Source organism: Triturus cristatus, chromosome 1_2 (assembly GCF_964204655.1).
Source record: "Triturus cristatus chromosome 1_2, aTriCri1.1, whole genome shotgun sequence".
Lineage (NCBI taxonomy): Eukaryota > Metazoa > Chordata > Amphibia > Caudata > Salamandridae > Triturus > Triturus cristatus.
This window is the reverse complement of record NC_140580.1, coordinates 272,844,713-272,866,709: the sequence shown is the minus strand read 5'-3', so window position 1 is coordinate 272,866,709 and position 21,997 is coordinate 272,844,713. Positions and strand designations below refer to the sequence as shown.

The window sequence follows — 21,997 nt, the reverse complement described above, 5'->3', positions numbered from 1 at the left end:
GAAGAACGGATACGTTTTTTCCTAAGTTTGACAAACCCCGGTTTCCTAAACCTAGTACAATGAGTGTTCCCAAACCTATGGAAATAGGAATGGTTAGGGCTTCTTTAACACCAGAGGAACAAGATCTAAGGCGAAAACAGGGGTAGTGTATGTATTGTGGCAAGAAGAGACATTATGTTAGAGATTGCATGGTTAAACCCAAGAACAAAACAGGGTTTGGTAACAGGGGTAGTTCAGTGCTTCCGAGGTCGGAAAACTAGCACGATCAAAGGAAAAAGAAGGGGGCTGTTTGAGCGGGTTAGAAATCCCTTCAACTCTGAAAACAGGAGAACTTAAGACACAACACTTTAGACTTTCCATATGAATATTTGTAAATGAGGAGTGGAAGGAACCGGAAGCTATGATAGACTCTGGGGCAACTGGTTTATTCATGGATGAAGAATTAGCTGCAGCTTTGCAATTGTCCTTAGTAGTGAAAAATACTCCTGAGATTGTTTTGGCTATTGATGGTAGGGAATTGACAATGGGCCCAATCAATCTATCCACAGAACCGTTAGAGGTGTATAGTACTCCTTTTCATCACGAATCCTTGGTCTTCAACATAATACGTGCCCCACAGTATGGGATTATTTTGGGATTACCTTGGCTAGTAAAGCATAATCCTACCATTGATTGGTAAGACTGTTTTTGACAGCCAATGGTGCAAAGAACATTGCTGTCAGTATCAACGAGATCTTCCAGTGCAGGCCTTAGCCTCCTTGCTTCATGTAGCCACCAACGGAGAAAAAGATACTCAATTGCCGAAAGATATGAGCAATATCACAATGTTTTTAATGAGAAACAAGCTAATGTGTTGCCCCCGCACAGATCATATGACTGCCAAATAGACCTAGTGCCAGGAGCCGTGGTACCCTGTAGCAGAATTTATGCTCTCACTGAACTGGAAAATGAGCATCTGAAGATGTACTTGGATCAGTATCTGGCAAACGGGTTTATAAAACCGTCCAAATCTCCTGCAGCCTCGCCTTTATTCTTCATCTCGAAAGCTAATGGTGAGAAACGTGCTTGTATTGACTTCAGAGCTCTGAATCACATTTCCATAAAAAATAGGTATCTGTTACCTTTGATCCCTGTCTTGCTGGACCAGGTGAAAAATGCTCAAATCTTTACACGTCTAGATTTGAAAGGAGCATATCACCTGGTTCGGGTGAGAGAGGGGGATGAGTGGAAAACGGCGTTTCGCTTTGGATTATTCGAGTATATAGTGATGCCATTCGGGCTGTGCAATGCTCCTGCGGCATTTCAGTTCTTTTTGAACGAGGTGTAGAGGGAGTATTTGGACGTGTGCACAGTGGTGTACATCGATGATATTTTAATATATTCCAATTCAGTGCACATGCATATCCAACATGTTTGTTTGGTCTTACAAGACTTGCGTAGCAATGGGTTATGTTGCAAATTAAGCAAATGCGAATTTCATGTCCAGAGGGTGGAATTCCTGGGTGTAATAATCTCACCTAAAGGATTAGAGATGTCCGAACGAAAAAATAGAAGCAGTGAAAGAATGGCCACGTCCCAGCAATGTGAAGGAAGTCCAATGTTTGTTGTGCTTCGCTAACTTTTATCAAAGATTCATACCACACTTCTCAAAGGTGGTATCCCCTATCACTAGGTTGCTTCGGAAGAACACTCCATTTGACTGGAATGAAGAAACTGAATCCTCTTTCTTTACTAAAAGAAGCCTTCACGTCAGCTCCTGTGTTGGCTCATCCGAACCCTGAGACACCTTTTGTGGTGGAAACAGATACTTCCGATGTGGTGGTGGGGTCCATCTTGTCACAGAGAAATGAGACAACAGGGCAACTTCATCCTATAGCCTATATGTCTCGCAAATTGAACGAGGCTGAGTAAAGGTACACCATTGCAGAGAAAGAACTTCTAGCTATTAAGGACTCCTTTAGTACGTGGAGACATCATCTAATGGGTGCAAAACATGCGGTCACCGTGTATACAGACCATCGAAGCCTGCAGTTTATAAGGTCTGCACGCATGCTGTCTCCTAGACAGATGCGTTGGATGCTTTTCTTTTCTGAATTTGATTATGTAGTCACTTATCAGCCGGGTGCAGAGAATGGGAAAGCAGACACTCTCACCAGACGTGCAACGACCTGTAGTGTGAAAAATGAACAACCTCTCTCTATCTTGTCGCCTGATCAAGCTATCGGCACCATACACTCTGAACAGTTCTTGAGGTCGGTGGCTAGGGCGAGTAAGACCCCTGTTATGACTATAATGGCTCAAGGAACATCCACAATGGAAAATGAGACAGGTGGTGCCGATCAGACAGAAGCAGATGTTGGTCCCTACGAAAGTGTTACAACAGAGAGTGATTCAATGGTGTCATATGGTCCCCAATGCAGGTCATAACGGTGTGGATAAAACATTAGACAGAATTCTTCGATATTTCTGGTGGCCCTCTGTCAGGATGGATGTGGTACAGAAGGTAAAAGAATGTGAAACTTGTGCAAAAGCAAAAAACGATCATAGCAAAGCCCATGGTCTGTTGCGACCACTGCCAACACCTACTGTTCCATGGAATACCATGTCTCTAGATTTTATAGTGGGGTTACCTAAAGACCAAGGGCACTCTGTGATATTGGTGGTAATAGACAGTCTTACCAAGATGAGCCATTTTATTGCGTGTAAAATAATACCTACATCGGGGCAATGAGTCAAGATACTTCTCTGTCATGTGGTAAGATTGCACGGAGTGCCATCCAATATTGTTTCCGATCGTAATTCGCCATTCACTGCCCATTTCTGGAAGGTGTGGTGTACCGCTTTACAGATACAGTCTGCAAAGTCCACGAGTTTCCACCCTCAAACAGATGATCAGACCGAGCGTTTGAATCAAACATTGAAGCAATATTTACATTGCTATGTGAAAGACAATACAGATTAATGGGTGGAAATTTTGTGGGTGCAGAGACAGCGTACAATAGCGCAACACATCAATCCACACATCATACTCCGTGATATAGCAACTATGGGTTCCAACCTCGGTTTCCGCCCTTGTTACATCCAGGAATGGATCATAAATTACCAGAGGTACGTGACAGGGTGAGACAAATACAACTCACCATCAAAAAGACGCAACAGAACTTAGTGAGAGCTAAACTGCGTTACAAGAAACATGCAAATGTGCATCGTAAAGAAAGGTCCTTCTTACAAACCGGGTGACATGGTATGGTTATCCACAAGCATATCAGGTTCCATAAGTACAGTATCTTCAATCCTTGCTATGTTGGACCTTATAAAGTGAAAAAATGTATCAATCCAGTCTCGGTTCTCCTTGCACTGCCGAAATCCATGCGAATACATCCTGTGTTCCACGTATCTTTGCTTAAACACTCTTATACCCCTGTGAAAAGGAAGCCTCTGCCCTTATGGGTGGACGGTGAACCCGAATACGAAGTGTCTAAAATCCTGGATTCCAAAAGGAGGGGTGCAGCATTGTGGTACTTGATTTCATGGAAGGGGTATAGTGCCGCAGAGAATTCATGGGAACCAGCTAGGAGTGTTCATGCACCCAGATTGATAAAAAGGTTTCATGAGAAATTTCCGGATAAGCCAGGTATTTGGCAGCATCCTCGGGGAGGGGGATGTACTGTCACGCTCCCTTGAAACGCAAGTGCCAGAGCGGCGAGCGTGGGCGATAGCATGAATACGCCCCTCACCAGAACTACAATTCCTGGCAGTCCCGCAACATGCTTGCGCACGCACGGATGACGTGACGCAGCCCCCGGAAGGACAAATACTGGGCGGGTGTGTCAGTTCCGTGCTGCGTATTCTATGTGGTGTTTTAGACTGGAGCAGGAGCTCAATCAAGTTGAGCAGAGAAGCTGGACCTCGATTACACGGCAAGGGCGGTAAGGGTGACTCCGTCACCTTTCCTGACTTCAGTAAAGCTTGGTAAAGGTATCAAGCCTTCTTGGAATCCTTTTGGCAAAACGTTTCTAGAAATTCCTGATTACTACACTTGTTAGTCTGTGAGTGTATGGGGTGCTTCTTTCTGTTGTAATTGGTACTTTGATTTCATGACTTTATTGCCTATAACGGGCCACTTGGATAATTTGGCTGTGCTTGAACAGTGATCACCGTGAAGGGCATGGAAGTAATGCCTATTCTGAACGTTAACATAACATCAACACTAATTTATGTTTGTTCTTATGTTTCCCTTTGCAGCAGGGGATAAAGGTGTGTGTGTGTCGTGTACTCAACCTTCCCTGTGACGCCAGATCAATTCCTCATTGTGGTGGGTAACGATTGAGTGAGTTGTGTGAATCTCATTTATGATTTGTGTCACTATATGCTGATTGGTGTTTTTCATGTCTTTAGAGATCCTTCAGACGATAAGGCATCTCATGAAAAGAATGTTTACAAGGCTTTGTGTTATCTTCCTTTACAGGTAGTTAGAGCATCTGTTTCTCAAATTGTGTTTTGAAAGATAGTTAGAGTTAAAACTGAACAGTCACTTAGATTGTGTTTCTTGTGTTTTAGGTCTCCCTCCCTGCTGTCCCCATCGTTTCCTTCCCTCGCCTAATCATTCCAACCCTCTGCGCTATTATAGCATTAGAGAGTGGGGCCATTGAGAGGTGAACTCATTTGAGCAACATACCGATCCTGGGAGTTTGGAATAAAACCTTGATACATAGCCATATTTTAGATTCAGTAAAAGAAGATAAGGAATTTTCTGTTCTCAGGGACCCCAAAATGTTGGCATAATTTGTTCAGTATTACCAATCTCTTTATGCTCCTGAGTCTCCTCCCTTGCTTTCTCACATAGAGACTTATTTACATAATTCTTAGAATTCTCTTGACACTCATAGAGACCTCTGGAAGAGGTGTGGCACAGCGGCCACGGTGCCTGGCTCCGGACCACAGGGTTCACGGTTTGATCCCTGGAGTTGGCGGCAGCTTAGCCCATCACCATGTGACTCTGGGAAATAACTCGCTTAATCTTCCCAACGGACCCCAGCGCCGGGACACCTCTCCGGAGGTAGCTGTGTGCTTTACAAATGCTGGTATTTCATTTCATTTCATCCTTGGAAGCAGACATTTCGTTATCAGAAATCTTCCAAGCTCTTCATTCTCTTAAGTAAAACAAAGGCACACCTTCCTGCGCAAAAACAATCAAGAGAGGGTGGCTTTACGTGTCCCTGTAAATATGGGACAGCACAGTGTGCCACCTGTGCATCACAAAAAGTGACGCACCAGCTGCGTAAGAGGCTTGTAAATATGCCCCTTGATTTTTTTATCATTTTAAACCACCTACATTTTCCATTCCCCTACTTGAAACTATAACCTTTCCTCAGGATGATTCTTAGTCATTCTGTTTCATTGGCAAATCTTTCTACAGATCTGCAGTAATACTCTGAGCCCCATAAAGGATCATAATTGAGTGTGTTAACTGGTAGTAGAGGTAATTTAATTGCTTTCAAGAGATCAGCTTTCAGTTTAGCACCATCCGCTAATATAGAGTACCCCAAATATTTGATCTCTTCCATCAAAAACCTTATCCATCATTCTTTGAAAAACATTTGCAGCTGAAGATAACCTAAACGGCATGCGAGTAAATTGGAACGTGCCTTCTCTAGAATACATGCTGTAAGAAGCTTTGAGACTTTGTGGAGATGGATGTGGTGATACTGCTTTTAATGTCAAAATGTTAGACAAATCTACCACCTTTCAATAGAAAGACAACTTCATTGATATTGGGAAGTGGAAATGTATCCACAATAAAATTGTGGTTGAGACCCCTGAGGTCTACACAAAACAGCAAGCCACCATCCACCTTTTAAGTGCTCACCACAGGTGAAAACTATCTTGAAGTTTCCACTGGCTCAATAATATACACCTTGATCATTTTTACCTCTCCTCACACTGCGAAGGGAAACCTCCTCATCTTATGTTGACTGGGACTGTCATCAGGTTTCAGGAAAAGTTTATGAACATAATCTTTTAACTGGCCTAAACCTTCATTAAAAACCTCTTTTGCTCCATTCACAATATCTTCTGCAGTTACATCTACTACCATAACTTGGTTTGGTGCTCTGGGAATAATGATTATATGCAGATCATACTTGTGCATCCACTCTAATATAGGAATATCATATTCTCCTATGTATGATTTCCTTTTAATCTTTCTATTCTTGAACACAATCAGAGCCATCATGAAACCAAAAAAATCAATTGTCTTGCCCTGGCAACCTTCTGGGCAAATACAATGATTTGATACTTGGCCATTCACAAAAAACATTTCTTCATGTGATATTCTATACATAGAACCTGAATCCACCATGACCTCTAACTTTTTACCCATTATGGTAACCTCTACTCTTGGGACTGCACCACTGCCCTTTCTCCTGTAATTCATACCTACACTCTGTACTCTATCACTGATGCTCTCAACTGTTACCTCCTCTACCACAGCAGCGACTCTAGTCCTAGGTCATACGTGCAAAATGGCCTTTGCGTCAACATGTCCTACATTCTCTGTTGATGGCTGTACATGTTCTACATTCACAACCATGGTATATGCTGTCACACCATTGACAATATATGTTCCTATGCCTGGGTGGGTTACTATCCATCACAGGCTTCATTTTCCCTCTGGACACTGCCACCACTACGACTTCTGTTCCTCTGTTTCTGTCTGTCACTGAGACTTCAGCACATCTGACTCTTCTCTCCGTCTCTTTAATGAACATTTTTGACTCCTCTACAACTTTGACAATGGCATCTTTAAGACAGGGATTCTTCGCTGCCCAAAGCTGTTCCTACATCTTCTTTCTCCTACATTGGACAATTACCTGATCTCAAATAAGTTTCTCATTCATAGCTCCAAACGGACATTTACTGGAGAGAACCCATAGTATAGTCACAAATTTGTCAACCAATTTATTAAGTTTTTCAGGTGGACTATATAACAAATTATTTCATGGCTAAATTATCGTCTTTGGCAAATCTTGTCTCAAGCCTCATTTTTACTTTTTTGTATACATCCGAGACCGTTTGACCATTAGTTGCCATTGCTTCTGGAGAAAATAAAAAAATGTGATGCCCTTCTTCACCTAGAGCGCGCAACAGTAATGCCTTTTGCCTTTTAGGGCGGGCGTTTTGGCCATCAAGTGCTCCCACATAGTTGTGGAATATCTCCATCAATTCTTCACCTTTTTAGGTGGAGACCAGGCTGGATAAAAACAATGGTAGTGCAATGATAGCAGAACAGGAGCCCTATTACGGAGGTGCCCCGGCGGCACAATGGGCATTTGAGCCCACTTTGCGCGTCCCTGGGTCACATTTGTATTACAGAAGGGGCCTCAGACGCTTGTGCATCCCCTTTGTAATACCGATAGCACTGGCACGCATAAAGCGCCAGCACCATCATCAGAGGGAGTTCCCTTTTTTATATGGGGGCATGGCTCCAGGCAAATGAGGGCATCCCTTTGCCTCTGCGTCATATTAATAGACGCAGGAGCAGAGGGAAAGGAGATGTCAGGTGGCACACTGTCAGTGCGCCCCCTGATGGCAGCCCTCTGGAGGAGGGAAAGGGGGTCCCATGGACCCCCCAGACATCACTTTGCAGGTGGGTGCAGTCACTCACTGCATGCACCCGAAAGGGGATCTCTAATCCTCCTTCAAAGTGCAAGCAGGTTCCCCCCGCACTGTGAAACATGGAATGGTTTTAAAGCAGCTGCTCTGTTTTTCACATGAATACAGCACAAGTTTGCACCCCCCCCGGCTCCCCCCACTGGGCAGTGCATTTATCCTAATACAGCACATTTTCGTTGTTCGCGTCGGGTGCACCTTTTAAAAAGTGCACCCGGCGCAAACAAAGAAAATGCACTCTTAGTGATAGACTCCATCATGGATAATAGGAGCAAAGAAGGTCAGACGACTACTGCATATTGTTACTCAATGTAAAATGATAAATAGTGTTAAAATATTTTGTAGTAGTAAATAAAGTAAGTAAAAAGGTACACATTTTTTTCTCTTTTGGACTTGGGTGCACTCCATATATTCCTTTTAAAAGGTATCAAGAACTGCGAAGTGGTTACAAACATTCTTATTTTAACTTCATGTGGACTCCACATCATTTCCTTTGGCGCAAAAGTTTAAAGATCGGTTGAGCGATCCGTGTGTTGCTGCTTCCCGAGTCCCATCAAGGTGAGTTTGTGCACTGCTGCCTTTATAATTTTAATCTCGGTGAATGTAGCCCCTGTTCAACAATAAAATAACATACGTGTTGTGGCACCCATGAACCACTGAGTTCTCTGTAATGATAAAGCGGCTCACACGTAGTTACAGTCTGAGTGCCAAGTGGCTCATGACTTGACACAGCGCAAGCAGTAGAGCGTTAGTTTTGCGTTGAATTTGAGCACACACATAGCAATATTATGCCAAAGTAAATAGCTTGAATATACACAGCTGAGGCTCAGAGCAATTTTCGGCAAAATCCCTCCACGCTGTCTTTTTGTACGGTTTTCACACCACTGAACAGGGCTGTATCACCCTCTGGCTGACCTAATCATCGCTAAAATTGTTATGAAGAATTCTCTGAATCACATATCTGTGTTCAAATACATTTATCATCAAATGCAATCCAAGCATGGTCATCCCGGGCCAGATAGGAACCAACTGCCTGGACCTGGAGTGTCCCCACTCAAGAGAACATTCAGAGCACACATTAACATTCCTATATTCCACAAAGCAGTATGGGCGTAGCATAATCCAAAGGGAAGAAGATGTTCCTGAGTAACATTCAATCGTGCTCTCACCTAATCATTCTTCAAACCGTAGCCAAAACAGAAGAACTGACAATGAGGCATTGTCAGTAGTTTTTAGCTGCCAGTGGCATAATGAAGTATCTGAAAAGGGAGAATTGGCCTTATGTCTCTACCTTCCACAGGTTTTTATTACTTTTGGATTCATCATGCCTCCTTTCTCCCATTTTTAGGGAAGTAATACAAGTGTAACCTTAATAACAATTAAGGCTCTGTGGTACCTTAAAATTAATATTTTTTCATTTTAAAAAGTTGTTTTATTTTAAAGCGAACAGAGAGACAGGATAGCGATACCCTATTTCTTGTTTCAAGGATCTGCTCATGGAGATTGAAATATATTTTCTCTAAGGTCTTCACACTCGTCTGCAGCATCTACACATTAATGATACACCTCCACCTAATGCTGAATCTGACCAGGGAAAATTATATCATCAACGCCAGATACAGAAATGTCTCTCTGTAACATAAAAATTGCAAGCTTTCCATCAGAATTCAGCACAAATGCACAGCTCTTCATTGACTCTAACCTGTCATCCAAAACTCATATTGCTAACCGACACATTGCATCACCATATAGAAGTGACAAAAGATGCTTCATCTGCCTAGGAAAATCTAAACAACTCGTGGTGCTAAATTAATAAAATAACGTGCACAAAGCACCTAAACTCCAAAGCTAGCAAACTTTACCCCCGACGAGGAAGTGGTTGTAATCCATCCAACCCCCACCATTAGACAAACTAAGATTCAGCCAAAAAAGTGCCCGGGGAAATCGAAACACACTAAACATAATGCACAACAGAGTATGAGCACCCCAAAGGGGAAAAAACCATGTAGTGACTCCCATTGTGACCCAGCTAAATTATATAAAATCATCAAAGAATTAAAGGAGTTCGTCATGCAATCAATGAACACCTTTTCTACCAGGCTAGAAAATTTGGAAAAAGGGATGGAAAAAATGCTAGCGGCCCAGTCTAACGACGCTGCAGGGATAGGCGTGGAGACTCAGAGGCCGCGGGGAGGTAGCGGACAAACAGAGAGGGTGGTTCTAAGCGGTGCAGCTCTGGAGCCCGATAGGGGCGCTTTAGCAGCCGAGGGGCAGGACGGTCGCCTGGACCCGTTTAAACACGGGCCCATGGCTAATACTAGTGGAGCCCCAGTAGTCGGTAAGCCTTCTAGGTATAACGAGATGGGTATCGCAGGTCATAAATCTCTTGATAAATGTAAAGGGGAGAAAACATTAACAAGATGGTGGACCGCAGAGTCCAAACACTCAACCTCCCTCCGGCTGCTACCCCATACACAATCATCTTAGCTAATGTACCTATACTGGACCCAGCAACAACTGAAACCTGGCAAGCCCTAAGAAATAAAACTGTAAACTGGTTGGGTAATAGGACTGGCCTAACAAACGCACTCTTTAGGGAATTCAAGATGGTGAGGAGAGTTGACTGGGTTGGAACTAGTTGTAAACTGTATAAAGGAGATTGTATAGTGTTATCGCTAGGTTCACCAGCCCTTGTTAGTAAAATCTTGTCAAGAACCTACCATTCGAACCTCTCCAACACCAGCATTCAAGTACGCCCGCTGGACTCTTTTTACCACCTCCCATCTAAATATCCAGTGGAAAATCAAGGCCAGTACCGTGGAAATAAGGAGGGTTCTCATTACAATTTCGCAGTGTCAAACAGATTCGACCCCCTATCTGCTCTAGACGAGAACGAATGACCATCACTTAACAGCTCACAACCCCAGAGGGCACCCTCCCCTCCCCCTAGCATAAAGCGGGGCCCGACAATTTTGCAGGACCTAATTGTGGTAGAACAAGTGAACGAGGAAGATAGTACTGAATCTAGGACAAACATCACCTTGGGGATCGCGGCGGACCCAACAGACCACCAGGCAGGAACTTGTAGCGTCTGTTTTTGGAATGTGGCAGGCCTAAAGCATAAAGTGAATGACCCGGCCTGGTTGGATTTTGTCAGTCATTTTGATGTCCTATGCTTACAAGAGACCTGGGTTATTGATAGAGTCCACATAAATGGTTTTAAAACATATCACACACCTGCTATTAGATCAACTTTTGGAAGACCGAAAGGGGGATTATGTGTATATGTATCGAACATGTTGGGGGCATGTAATTTAGAGATGGTGCGTGCAGATACTTTTTACCAAATTGTCCTAATACATATGGATTTGTGCACCGTCCTGGTTTTAATCAATTTTTATAATAATGTAGAGAAGGATAAATTGGGGACTGTATTAGAAAATCTCAACAATGACATAAACAATCTAAAACTAGGAGGTGATACTACTTTAATTCCCATTTGGGGTGGCGACTTTAATACCAGTTTGTGCCCATTCGCGGATCTGGGAAAATGTGGTCTAACCCTGAATAATAATGACCCTCTGGCCCATTTTCAACATACAACAAAAGGTGAGCTCTTAAATGAGCTCATGTTCAAAAACGATTTTGGCTTTGCTAATTGCCTATGTACGCCCAAGGTGGATTTTGGCCACACTTTTATAGGTAGAGGTGCCGGATCAACTATTGATTTTATCCTCATTCCAAATCATCACGTCAGCTACGTGAAAGGCTATAAAATCCATCATAACATAATGAGCGATCACCTGGCAATTAGCGTGAACATAGCAGCCTCTAACTCCGTACCTCGGAATTCACGTAATAGATCTGCATGGGTGCAGAATATAGAGTTGGGTAGGAAAAACGGCTATGCTATCCGATGGGCCAGCCGGGATCCCACCGAGCTAAATTACGAAATTGTCTCTAAGGCAATAGATCCCATCTTAACATGATTAAGTGACAAACCATCGCATGACGATGTATTAAAAGCCTTTGACAGCATCACTGAGGTTGTGAAAAGTACGCTGCCATGGAAGGCAAAGGTATAGGTAAACCCAGGAAGGGATGGTTCGACCAAAATTGCACCAAATGCTACTCAAATTTGAAGAGAGCATTGCATAGCTCTAAAAGAGATAGCAGCGAGATTAGGGCTTGCAGAAAATTGTACAATGCTGCAAGAAAATCTAGGGTGTCTGAGCTGAAAGATAAAGTATGGCAAAATCTTTGCGAGGCAGCTGAGAGCAAAGACAGCTCGAAATTCTGGTTGGCTGTGAATGCCCCATTTTTAAACAATAACCTGGATGCACCTTCCATCGAAGTAGCAATCGATGAGAGAACTTGGATAGACTTCTTTACTAACGTGTACTCATTACAGGGTGACGTGGAGTCTAATGATGAGGAACAAGATATTGCTAGTGGAAAACTGAAATTTAGCCCAATCCATTTACACATTTCACTCCAAGATGTGATTGCGGCAGTGAAGGCTAGTAGTGGAGGTAAGGCCGCTGGCCCGGATGGGATACCAATAGACCTCTATAAGTCAAACCTGGAGATACGGGGCCCCATTTTGACAAGAGTCCTACAAGCATGTTGTGAAAAGGGTTTTATAGGCACCTGGTCAGAATCGATTATAGTTCCCATTTTTAAAAAGGGCGAGCGAGGGAACCCTGCCTGTTACCGCCCAATATCCTTACTGGACTCCCTAATGAAGATTGCTGGCAGAATTGTCCTTGATCACTTACAAGCATGGACAGAAGAACATTATATTTTAAGCGATGTACAATATGGCTTTAGAGCTGGGCTAGGTACTAATGAGCAGATCCTGAATCTTAGTGTATTGATTGGTAAATATACACAGGCAAAGCCAGGGAAACTTTACCTGGCTTTTGTCGATCTCTCAGCCGCCTTCGACTGTGTAATACATAACAAGTTGTAGGAAGTCCTCAACAAACTAAAAGTCGACCCTGTTTTATTACTTTTTTTGAGACAGCTGTATTCAGGCGCAAGGGCAAAAGTTCGTTATGGACTTAAGGGAGAGTGCACGGAGCCATTCAGGGTGGAGAGGGGCGTTAGGCAAGGTTGCGTTTTGGCACCACTCCTGTTCTCACTCTATACCAACGCCCTGGAGCAGGAGCTGGTGTCACACACTAGGGATCCCCCGATAGTTAACGCACGCCCGATAGCCTCCCTCCTCTATGCCGATGATGCAGTACTTATGTCTCGCACACAGGTTGGTTTACAGAGGGCCCTTTCCTTTTACACGTGTTTTATGGATAGGCTTGGCCTTAAGCTGAATGCAAATAAAAGCTTCGTCATGACTTGTGGGGGGATGAAAAGCAAAGCTAGAAGTTATCAGGCGGGTGGAAACCACCAACCTGTTCAGCTACCTGGGCGTCCTTTTTAATAGAACAGGTTCATGGAGTGCAGCAGTTAAGGCCAGGAGCTTACTTTTTATAAAGTCTATAGCCGCTCTAAAAAACTTCTCGAGAAAACTGGGGAAACGTCCGCCCGTAATGCTGCTAAAAATCTATCAAGCAAAATGCGTAAGCATAGCAATCTACGGGGCGGCGATATGGGGTTTCCAGGATTGTAGGTCGATACAATGTATCGAAAATGGGTTTTTTAGGTACATCCTGGGAGTCCCAGTTAGCACCTCAGTTTTCAATTGCCATAGTGAATTAGGAGCCGTTTACATCACTGACCTAATTAAAATCCAACCAATTCTGCTGTGGCACAGAATTTGGACATCAGCTAGCACGGGCCTTAACAGGGAAGTATTAACTGATGCCATGAGACTGGTTAATGTGGATAAAATACCCTGGCTTAGTTACGTCAAAAAGTTCATGCAGGATATTGGACGCCCAGACTTTTATTCCTCACCTGATAATATGACCTCTACCAATCGAAAGGATTTTTAAAAAACTTGCATGACCCACCTTGAAGAAGTTAGGCTAGCCCTGGAACTGAACAAAATTACGGTGATTCATCACCAAATTATCTCTGTTACAAGTGAGATTCAACCATACCTAACATGTGTGGCAGGAGGTTATGACAGATAACTGCTATCCAGATTTAGATTTGGGTCTTTCCATCGCCTTATTACTCACCCAAACAGCAACGACTGGTCGAGGGATCTTTGCCGCTGCCCATGTGATAACATTTCACCGCAAACCACACTACACGTAATTTTATTTTGTAAATATTATGTTAATGAAAGACGCAGATGGCTGATCCCTTTCCTAAAACAAGGTGGATGGAGGCAATGCCGTCCAGCCTTCTTGTATCTACAGAAGCTGGAAAATTGTTACTGTACTGGCTCAGTGATGGGCTTTCTAAAGGGTGTGGTACGAGCCAGAAAACATTTAAACAACTAAAATGTTAATCCCGCTATAGGTTGATTCAGTCAGGGCGATACCATTGCCTAAGGAACTTTATACGGTCTACATGAACCCAACTTTATTATTCTGTATATATTTCTATGTGATGTGTAATGACACTTTTTACATTTAACCTATGTCTTGCTTTTTAATTGTTGTTTTTATCTGCATGTCTGCTTTTATGATTTTAATTTTCAAAATCGAATAAAGCTGGGTTTTGATTTGATTTGATTTGAATAAAATAAAAATGTGGCATTGCTAGATTGATAGCCGAGAAATGAAATAAAAATACGAAACTCCAGCTTTAGTCATTCTCAAGTGGGAATCTCGAAAAGCATACCTCCACACATCAGGCTATCTCCATCTTCTAGAATTTTAAGAAAGAGATGGATACATCTCTTCAAAGAGAATCTTATCACTGATAATGAGGCCTTGAGCTCACGCAGCCTACTTGGAACCATCAAAGAAGTATCTCTGTTACTCCATCCTCTTTCCTTGTTTATATGTTTATATATAAGAACTCAAATTATCTCCTGAACCATCCTGATGTGCATTGCTCCACAGCAAAGTTTTTGATACATACAAACCAACACATCCAAACCTAAATTATCCTTCTCAACTTTTTGACCCGGCCAAACCAGCCCGTATCCTTTGGCTCCCATTGATTGCCAGTATCAAATTTAATGCACTCAACATTATACATAAAGTCAACTGCAGTAAAAAGTCAGTATACATACAAAAATTCATCTCACACTATAATCACGCCAGGTGCCATAAATACACTTCTCAAACACATGACCCTATTCAAGTGGCTTAAAAAAGGTGGATGGTCCTTGGGAGCGTAAGACCTGAAAATGTGGAACACCATGGATCCCCCAATTCAGAACTGAACTAAACTAAATCTCTCATTCTGAAAAGATTTGAAAACTAAGCTATTCAAGAAATCATTAGCTCGAACCCACTCTTTCAAGTATGCTGCTTGATGGCCCTCCCCTTTTTCAGCTGGAGTTGAACAACCTCTGTCTACTGTATGTTGTTTACATGCCCAGATGTTTGTACAAAAGTGCAATACATTTATCACAAGATGACAATCAATGTATTATAAGGATGTGGCTCAATGAAAGAGTTGCGAATCGAACTGAGAACTGTCCTACAGGGTCACTGATCATTTTGGCTGTTTGTTTCTGTTTCTTGAGTATCCAAATCTAGAACGAGTAAAAAGGAAGAATTCTATAAAGAGCTCTAAAATTACATTCCTTTTTTTAATCTTAAAATTGATACCACAAGATAATCTATTTGATAGCCAGAAAGCTACCTAGTTGCTCTATACAAAGTCCTCGGGAAATTATATAACCACAGGACATCTTCCCTTGTCTTTCATGTCCGTAATGCATCAATTATTTTTGCTGCAAATCAGTTTTTCACAAATGTATTTCTTTTTTTACACATTACTTCCCACCAAACATGCTGTGCTGTAATTGTTAAATTTTTGACGATGCTCCTATGTACCATTATTATTGGTTATGTCCACCTTCTTGTGCCATTGAAGAAGCTACTACCTCCTTCAGCCTTCACATTGCTATCACGCTTGCAATAGTCATGAATAGTAAGAAATCACTCCCATTAATCTTATAGGGTGTAACCCACAACATGATCAAATGACAGGCGACCTCTATATTGACAACGAATATTTCAAACACCAACTCTATTTTCTTTCAGTAATCAATTAGTGTTTGACATTCTGCTGCCCTATGCGGCATTCTGTTTGTTGCTGCCTGCATCTGCTGCAATTTACTTTTACTTTAGGTTATTTACTAATTTTCTTTTATGTATAGTGTCAATTTATTAAGGTGAAAAAATATTACTTTTGTTACTTGTTTCTTTAAATGTTTTATACATATGCCTTCCAAATCTCTTCCAAATGTTGCCATCTACAAAATCCTAAAAACGTAATTGTCACTTTAAAAACATACATTTATTTTGCTTCCATAAATTCAATAGAATGTTCTAGATAAAAAACTTTGCACCATACTGTTGTGATGGCTTCATGGGAGTGTAGTATGTGGAATAAATGCTTAATACTGAGCGTAGCTGTCATATTTAAATGAGATTGCACATTATTGTGAGCCTCTGTATTGGGAATAAAATTATGATTTTCTTTCAAGAGTCTCTCAGGTGATCTTGGTGACAACTGCTCAACAAAACAAAATAGCTGATGGCCAGAAATTAAGTATGGCTTGTCTGAAAAACTTGTTATATCCCTATTTTCAATACATATAAGGCACAACTGGAAAGAAATTGCAAGCATATATCAATTATCTCTACCTGCTGGTACTTGAATGATTCAGATCTCCTCTTTTGATTCAGATGCCACTCTTTGAACCTTAGAACAGCTTCATCCACAGTGATCATTCCTGACTTTACTTGTTCTTGCAAAGTGATTAATTGCCTTTGGCCAGGGGTTTTCATTCCTGCAAATGGATCATAAATGCTTGACGATGGTCGATCTTCTCTAGATATGCTTGCTGGTTCTTCAAAAAACATAAAAGTGATAAAAAATGATGTTATTGTACAGCAAGATGACCACACTTAATGCCTGAAGCATATGTAGGACTAATACATTACAACAATTAGTACGTTCGTTTTTGCTTTGCTGGTTGCAGAAATGCTTACATATGTAATGGTTTTAGTGAATTGGTTAGGTTAAATTAAAAAAATAAGGTGACCACTCATCTTCAACTGCTGTGATCTAGTACACTGAAGATATGTGGCTATCAGACAAACAGGTATAGATGTGTTTGTTTGTGTGGGTGTATATATATATATATATATATATATATATATATATATATATATATATATATATATATATCGAGAGTCCATTGATATTTTTAACAAACATATAACACAAATTAAACATTTAAATCATCAGGTACAAAGAACAAAGTCAAAGACAACTAAACGAAATTATCAATATCAAAAACTTATGGGCAAGTTACAAAGGAATACCTAAATTATCATCAGGAATTCAGACAAAGGCGGAGACTATTTGCAGGAGGCTTTGTTGCAATTTAATGACAGGGACTGTTACAAAAAGAGCAATACCTTAACAGCCCGAATAACATATAATGAATACTACGCGAACCTTTTAGCATGGAAAAGCGCAAGCCTCATTAATATGGACGAATACAAATTCCTTAAAAACGATAAACCAACAATGCCAGTGATATACTTTATATCTAAAATCCATAAAAATCCAACCAAGCCCCCTGGAAGACTGATTATATCTGCGCGAAAAAGTCTGTTGGAGAACATGTCCCAATACATGGACTACTTTCTACAAGAACAAGTGTGCAAATTACAGTCTTACATCAAGGACACAAGTGACTTTCTCCGGAGATTGAAGGATTTTACCTGGCAAGAGGATTACCTCCTTATGACATTAGATGTTACATCCCTTTACACAAGCATTAATCATAAGGACGGCATAAGGGCACTTGAATAGGTGACAGGCCCATATGGTGATTGCAACACAATAAAATGTTCATTAACATGGTGACATTCTGCCTTAACAATAATTCATCATCACTACCACGGTCGACTGATGGGTAACAGTATGAACGAGATTTGGGACTTGTATTCTGGCAGGGCAGGACTTGATATTATATACTGCGGTTTGCACTCCAGCATTTGACAAGCATCTCACCAGTATACACCTGGGAGTTTGTTCGGGCACTTGCCCTAAAAATCAGTTTTAGGCACACAAAAGCGTTGTACTCACCGCTTTTTGGACACCTTGCTAGTCCTCATATGTCAGACACTGTGTACGTATTTGCTGTGTGGATAGCCTGTCCCATTGAGCTTGCACTACGGCACTTGACTGTGATCATAATGCGATTTAGAGAGGGATGCGAGTCCATCACACAGACTGACATAGCCGATTATGTTTGAACACTTGTGGCACCTTTGAATTTTATCTTTTCATTTTGTGTCCTTTACCATTTCTCAAATTTCTTTTCCATTTGTGGTGTATTAGTAATGGTGAATTTGAATATCTACAGTTGTTGAACCGCTTTTATAAGATATCATCATGATACTTTCATTAGAATGTAACCTTTCCAATATGTCCGCTGCCGCACTACTACGAAATTGAGCGTTATATCGTTATTGTGTCCCTTCTCTATGTTCATACTCAAGTCAATGTTTTATCAGTAACCGTGTTTGTGCACAAGTTTCACGTGAACAAGGCTTCGCATTAAGCTGAAACGCGTTGTGAAATTAAACATTCTTGTGGATTCTAGATCGTCGTGGAGTCTGTTTGTATTGAAAGCGCACGTTATTGGAACTTTGTCTTGGAGATAGATAGATAGATAGATACATAGATAGATAGATAGATAGATAGATAGATAGATAGATAGATAGATAGATAGATAGATAGATAGATAGATAGATAGATAGATAGATAGATAGATAGATAGATAGATAGATAGACATTCACTGAAAAAACCAAAGGTAGCAGGAATGTTATAAAAAGGCTCAGATTTCACTCATACAAAACCAGAGAAATTCAGTAGTTATAGTTACCTGAGCTAACTATAAAGTACGCTCCCGCAATGCTTATGACCTCACATATTACATCACTCATGTGATGGGGGTCAGAGACATCCCTGTAACCTTTGTTTTTTCAGTGCATTTCTAAGGTTTTTAAATTTTATTTCCTACCTGTAACCTTTGAGAGTGAGTGTGTGAGTGACTGCATTAGTGTCTCAATGGGAGTGTGAATGAGTGTGTGAGTGTCTCAATGGGTATGTGAGCGGGTGTGTGAGTGGGCATGGAAGTGGCTGAGTAAGTGTTGCACTGGGTGTGTAAATGGGTGGGTGCATGCATGCCTAAGAGTGTCTTACCCCTAGAGTTCATCCAGCAACCAGTAGTGCACCAGGAGGCCCCTCTGCAGAGTGGTTCAGAAAGAGGGCAGGGCCTCTAATGACATCTCAGCCATTGAATGTGGTGGACTTACTTGTGGCAACAATTGGGGTTCTTGGCCCCCAACGACCCTCAGCTGCCAAGGATATTTCATTCCCCAGTCAGTGCTGCACTGGGAGGCCCCTGTGCAGAAAGGCTGAGAAAGGTGGTGGGGCCTCCGATGAGATCTCAGTAATCCAGCTGTGGGGGGACTTAGTTCTGGCAACAATAAAAGTTCTTGGCCCCCAACACCCCTCAGTAGCCAAGGGGATTAATCCCTCAACCAGTAGTGCACCAGGAGCACGACTATGCACAGGGACACCAAATGTGCCCCCAGTGCAGGACTTCAAAGCACTCAGTGTGGCCTGCGCTATATGGGAAGTACGAAGCTGCAAGTCCACAAACGGATACTCCAGCACATGAGAGCCATCAACAACAAAGATGCCACTTATCCGGTGGCACGACATTTCCAGGAACATCATGACAGTAACATACAGCACTTGAAATACTTTGTGGTGGACCCTGTCTTGCCCCTTAGAAGGGGCGGTAATCGGGAATATCTTCTTAGGAAACTTGAAACCAAATATATCCTGGAGCTTAACTGCAAAACACCACACAGTCTCAATATCAGTGAGGATTTTTTCACCTGCCTTTAAGCATAACTGTTCTTATATTCAGTATCTTTTAGCTGGCATTGGTACCGCCTTTCTTGAATTTTAATGTAAGAAAAAAATTCTTCTTTTACATTTACATTAATTTTATGTATATGATCTCACGTCTTTGAATGACGGCTGTGATTCAAAGAGGGTTAGAGCACGTTTTTTAATTATTTTTTAGCACTAGCACTTTGTATATTGAAGAGTTACGCATGAGTATTGGCCCACTTGGGCAGGACCTTTGAACCTAGAATGTCATACTGACACAGCAAGTGTGCAATTCAGTTTTGCAAGTAGAATATGAGCAAGCGACAAGATGTACCATTATATTACCATGTGGTTTTATGACAGAGTTTTTAGTGGGGTCTTAATTGGCCACTAATTAATACATCATATATATTGTTGTATGATCTATTTTATGACAATTTTATATTGATGTTTTTATTAGCACTGTCATTGCAATTCAATCTTAACTTATTTAATAATTTATTTTATTTAAGCTGCCATGCTTGTCCTAAATATTTATGATTTCATGAATATTTATTGCGTATTTTGCACATATTTATGGTACCCCCACAGTGAGGATCAATTATTTTAATGCTCTGAGTTATTAGGTTGACTATTTTTTCATGAAGTGTAACTTCTATGTCTATTATGCACTTTCCACGTGTGATTTTGTACACTGTCACTTTAAAAATGAAAAAATGGCTTTGGAACGCGTCATGTGATCAAGGCCTCGGAGAAGGCTGAAACGCGTTATGGCGGTGGTGCGGGCATTCTGCGAATAAACCCGTTTTTGGCACTGAACCTGGGTCTGCCTTCTCGTCTTTGAATTTGGTGGTGTGAAGTGTTGCGGATATATATATATATTCACTGAAAAAACCATAGTGATGTCATTTGAGATGTCATCAGTGATGTTATCAGTGATGTCACTGACCATGTCATGAGTGATGTAATATGTGACATCATCAGCAGTGCATTGCGGGCGCGCGAGTTATAGTTAGCTCAACCAACTATAACAGGCGAATTTCTCTGGTTTTATGAGAGTCAAATGTTCAACTAACTATAACGTCCCTGAAACCTATGTTTTTTTTAGTGAATTTCAAAGGTTTTTTAAATGCTAATTCCTAACTATAACGTCTGTAAAACCTATGCTTTTTCAGTGAATTTCAAAGGTTTTTTAAATATTAATTTCATATTTTAATAGTTATAAAACCTATATTTTTTCTATTATATTTTTAAATATTTTGGAACTCTATTATACTTCTTGTTTTTAACTTTAAAAATCATGTAATGTTTTATATCTTCCCCCAAAAATATGTATATTATTTTTTTGAGAGAGAGAAAACTGCACTCCCATACCGGTAGCGTACCAAGCTCCATCACCACACAAATCCTATCCGCCATATTGCTAAACTCGTAAATGATGCGCATTTCGTATCCGACGAGTTTGTGGCACCGCGTCCCGCGTAACATCATATACGCATGAAGTCACCCCAGGTACTACATTGGTATCTGACGGGTACGCAGTACCAAGCCACGCGTTACGTCATGTACGTATGGGGTCGCACCTGCTGCGCGTTGCGTATTCGACGAGTACACACTGCCAGGCCCTGTGTTACATCACAGAGGTATAGTATCGCGCCGGGTACTCCATTCCCTTTCTTTTTGTCTCAAAAATATATCTAAATAACTTTAAACAGTATATGAGAGCACGCGAAAATCTAAATGAAACTGTAATAAACTTATATTATGATAAATATATTTTGTCAAAACCGTGTCGGGTGCGGCCTCCTTGCGCGCTCAGTGCACGATTGCCATGTGACCTTAAAATAAAGCATTTGATTGGTTCATAACATTTCCCATTGTAACAGTTGTACAACCCCACCCATTTTACTCATTCTCTCTACAGCATTTGATGAGACTCCTCTTCTGCTTAGAAAGCTTTTTTGAAAAGTGTTTTCCTGTATACACATATCTTATACTACACACAACATGCAACGATCATCTTGATCAATATTCATGCTCTGTACATTAGCCTTCCACGTGTGATTGCCATGCATCTCAAACGTTCCATCAAAAAACAAATATGTGTTACACGATGCCCCTGGTGTGTGTATCTGCACATTATTGTGCTGCCTTTCGGCCTGGGTATTGCTGGCTCTAAGGAGCATCATCAGCCACGGGCAGACTGCACATCCTAGATCACATGCCATCTCATTAACGATAGTTTCTGCCCTCCCGACACATGCTACACTAATCTAAATTGCACACTCTGCGAGGTCAAAACTACAA

General features: G+C 41.4%; 1 protein-coding gene across 7 annotated transcripts in view; it reads right to left on the bottom strand.

Annotated features, from left to right (window-relative positions):
- Positions 1 to 21,997, bottom strand: part of PIK3AP1 (phosphoinositide-3-kinase adaptor protein 1) — a 1,621,635-nt gene that overhangs the window by 387,075 nt on the left and 1,212,563 nt on the right. For all 7 annotated transcript variants that reach the window (XM_085603661.1, XM_085603665.1, XM_085603660.1 and 4 more), the window contains one exon: positions 16,410 to 16,615. In XM_085603661.1, coding sequence (XP_085459787.1) covers positions 16,410 to 16,615 — 206 coding nt within the window. The remainder of the gene's footprint in view (positions 1 to 16,409; positions 16,616 to 21,997) is intronic.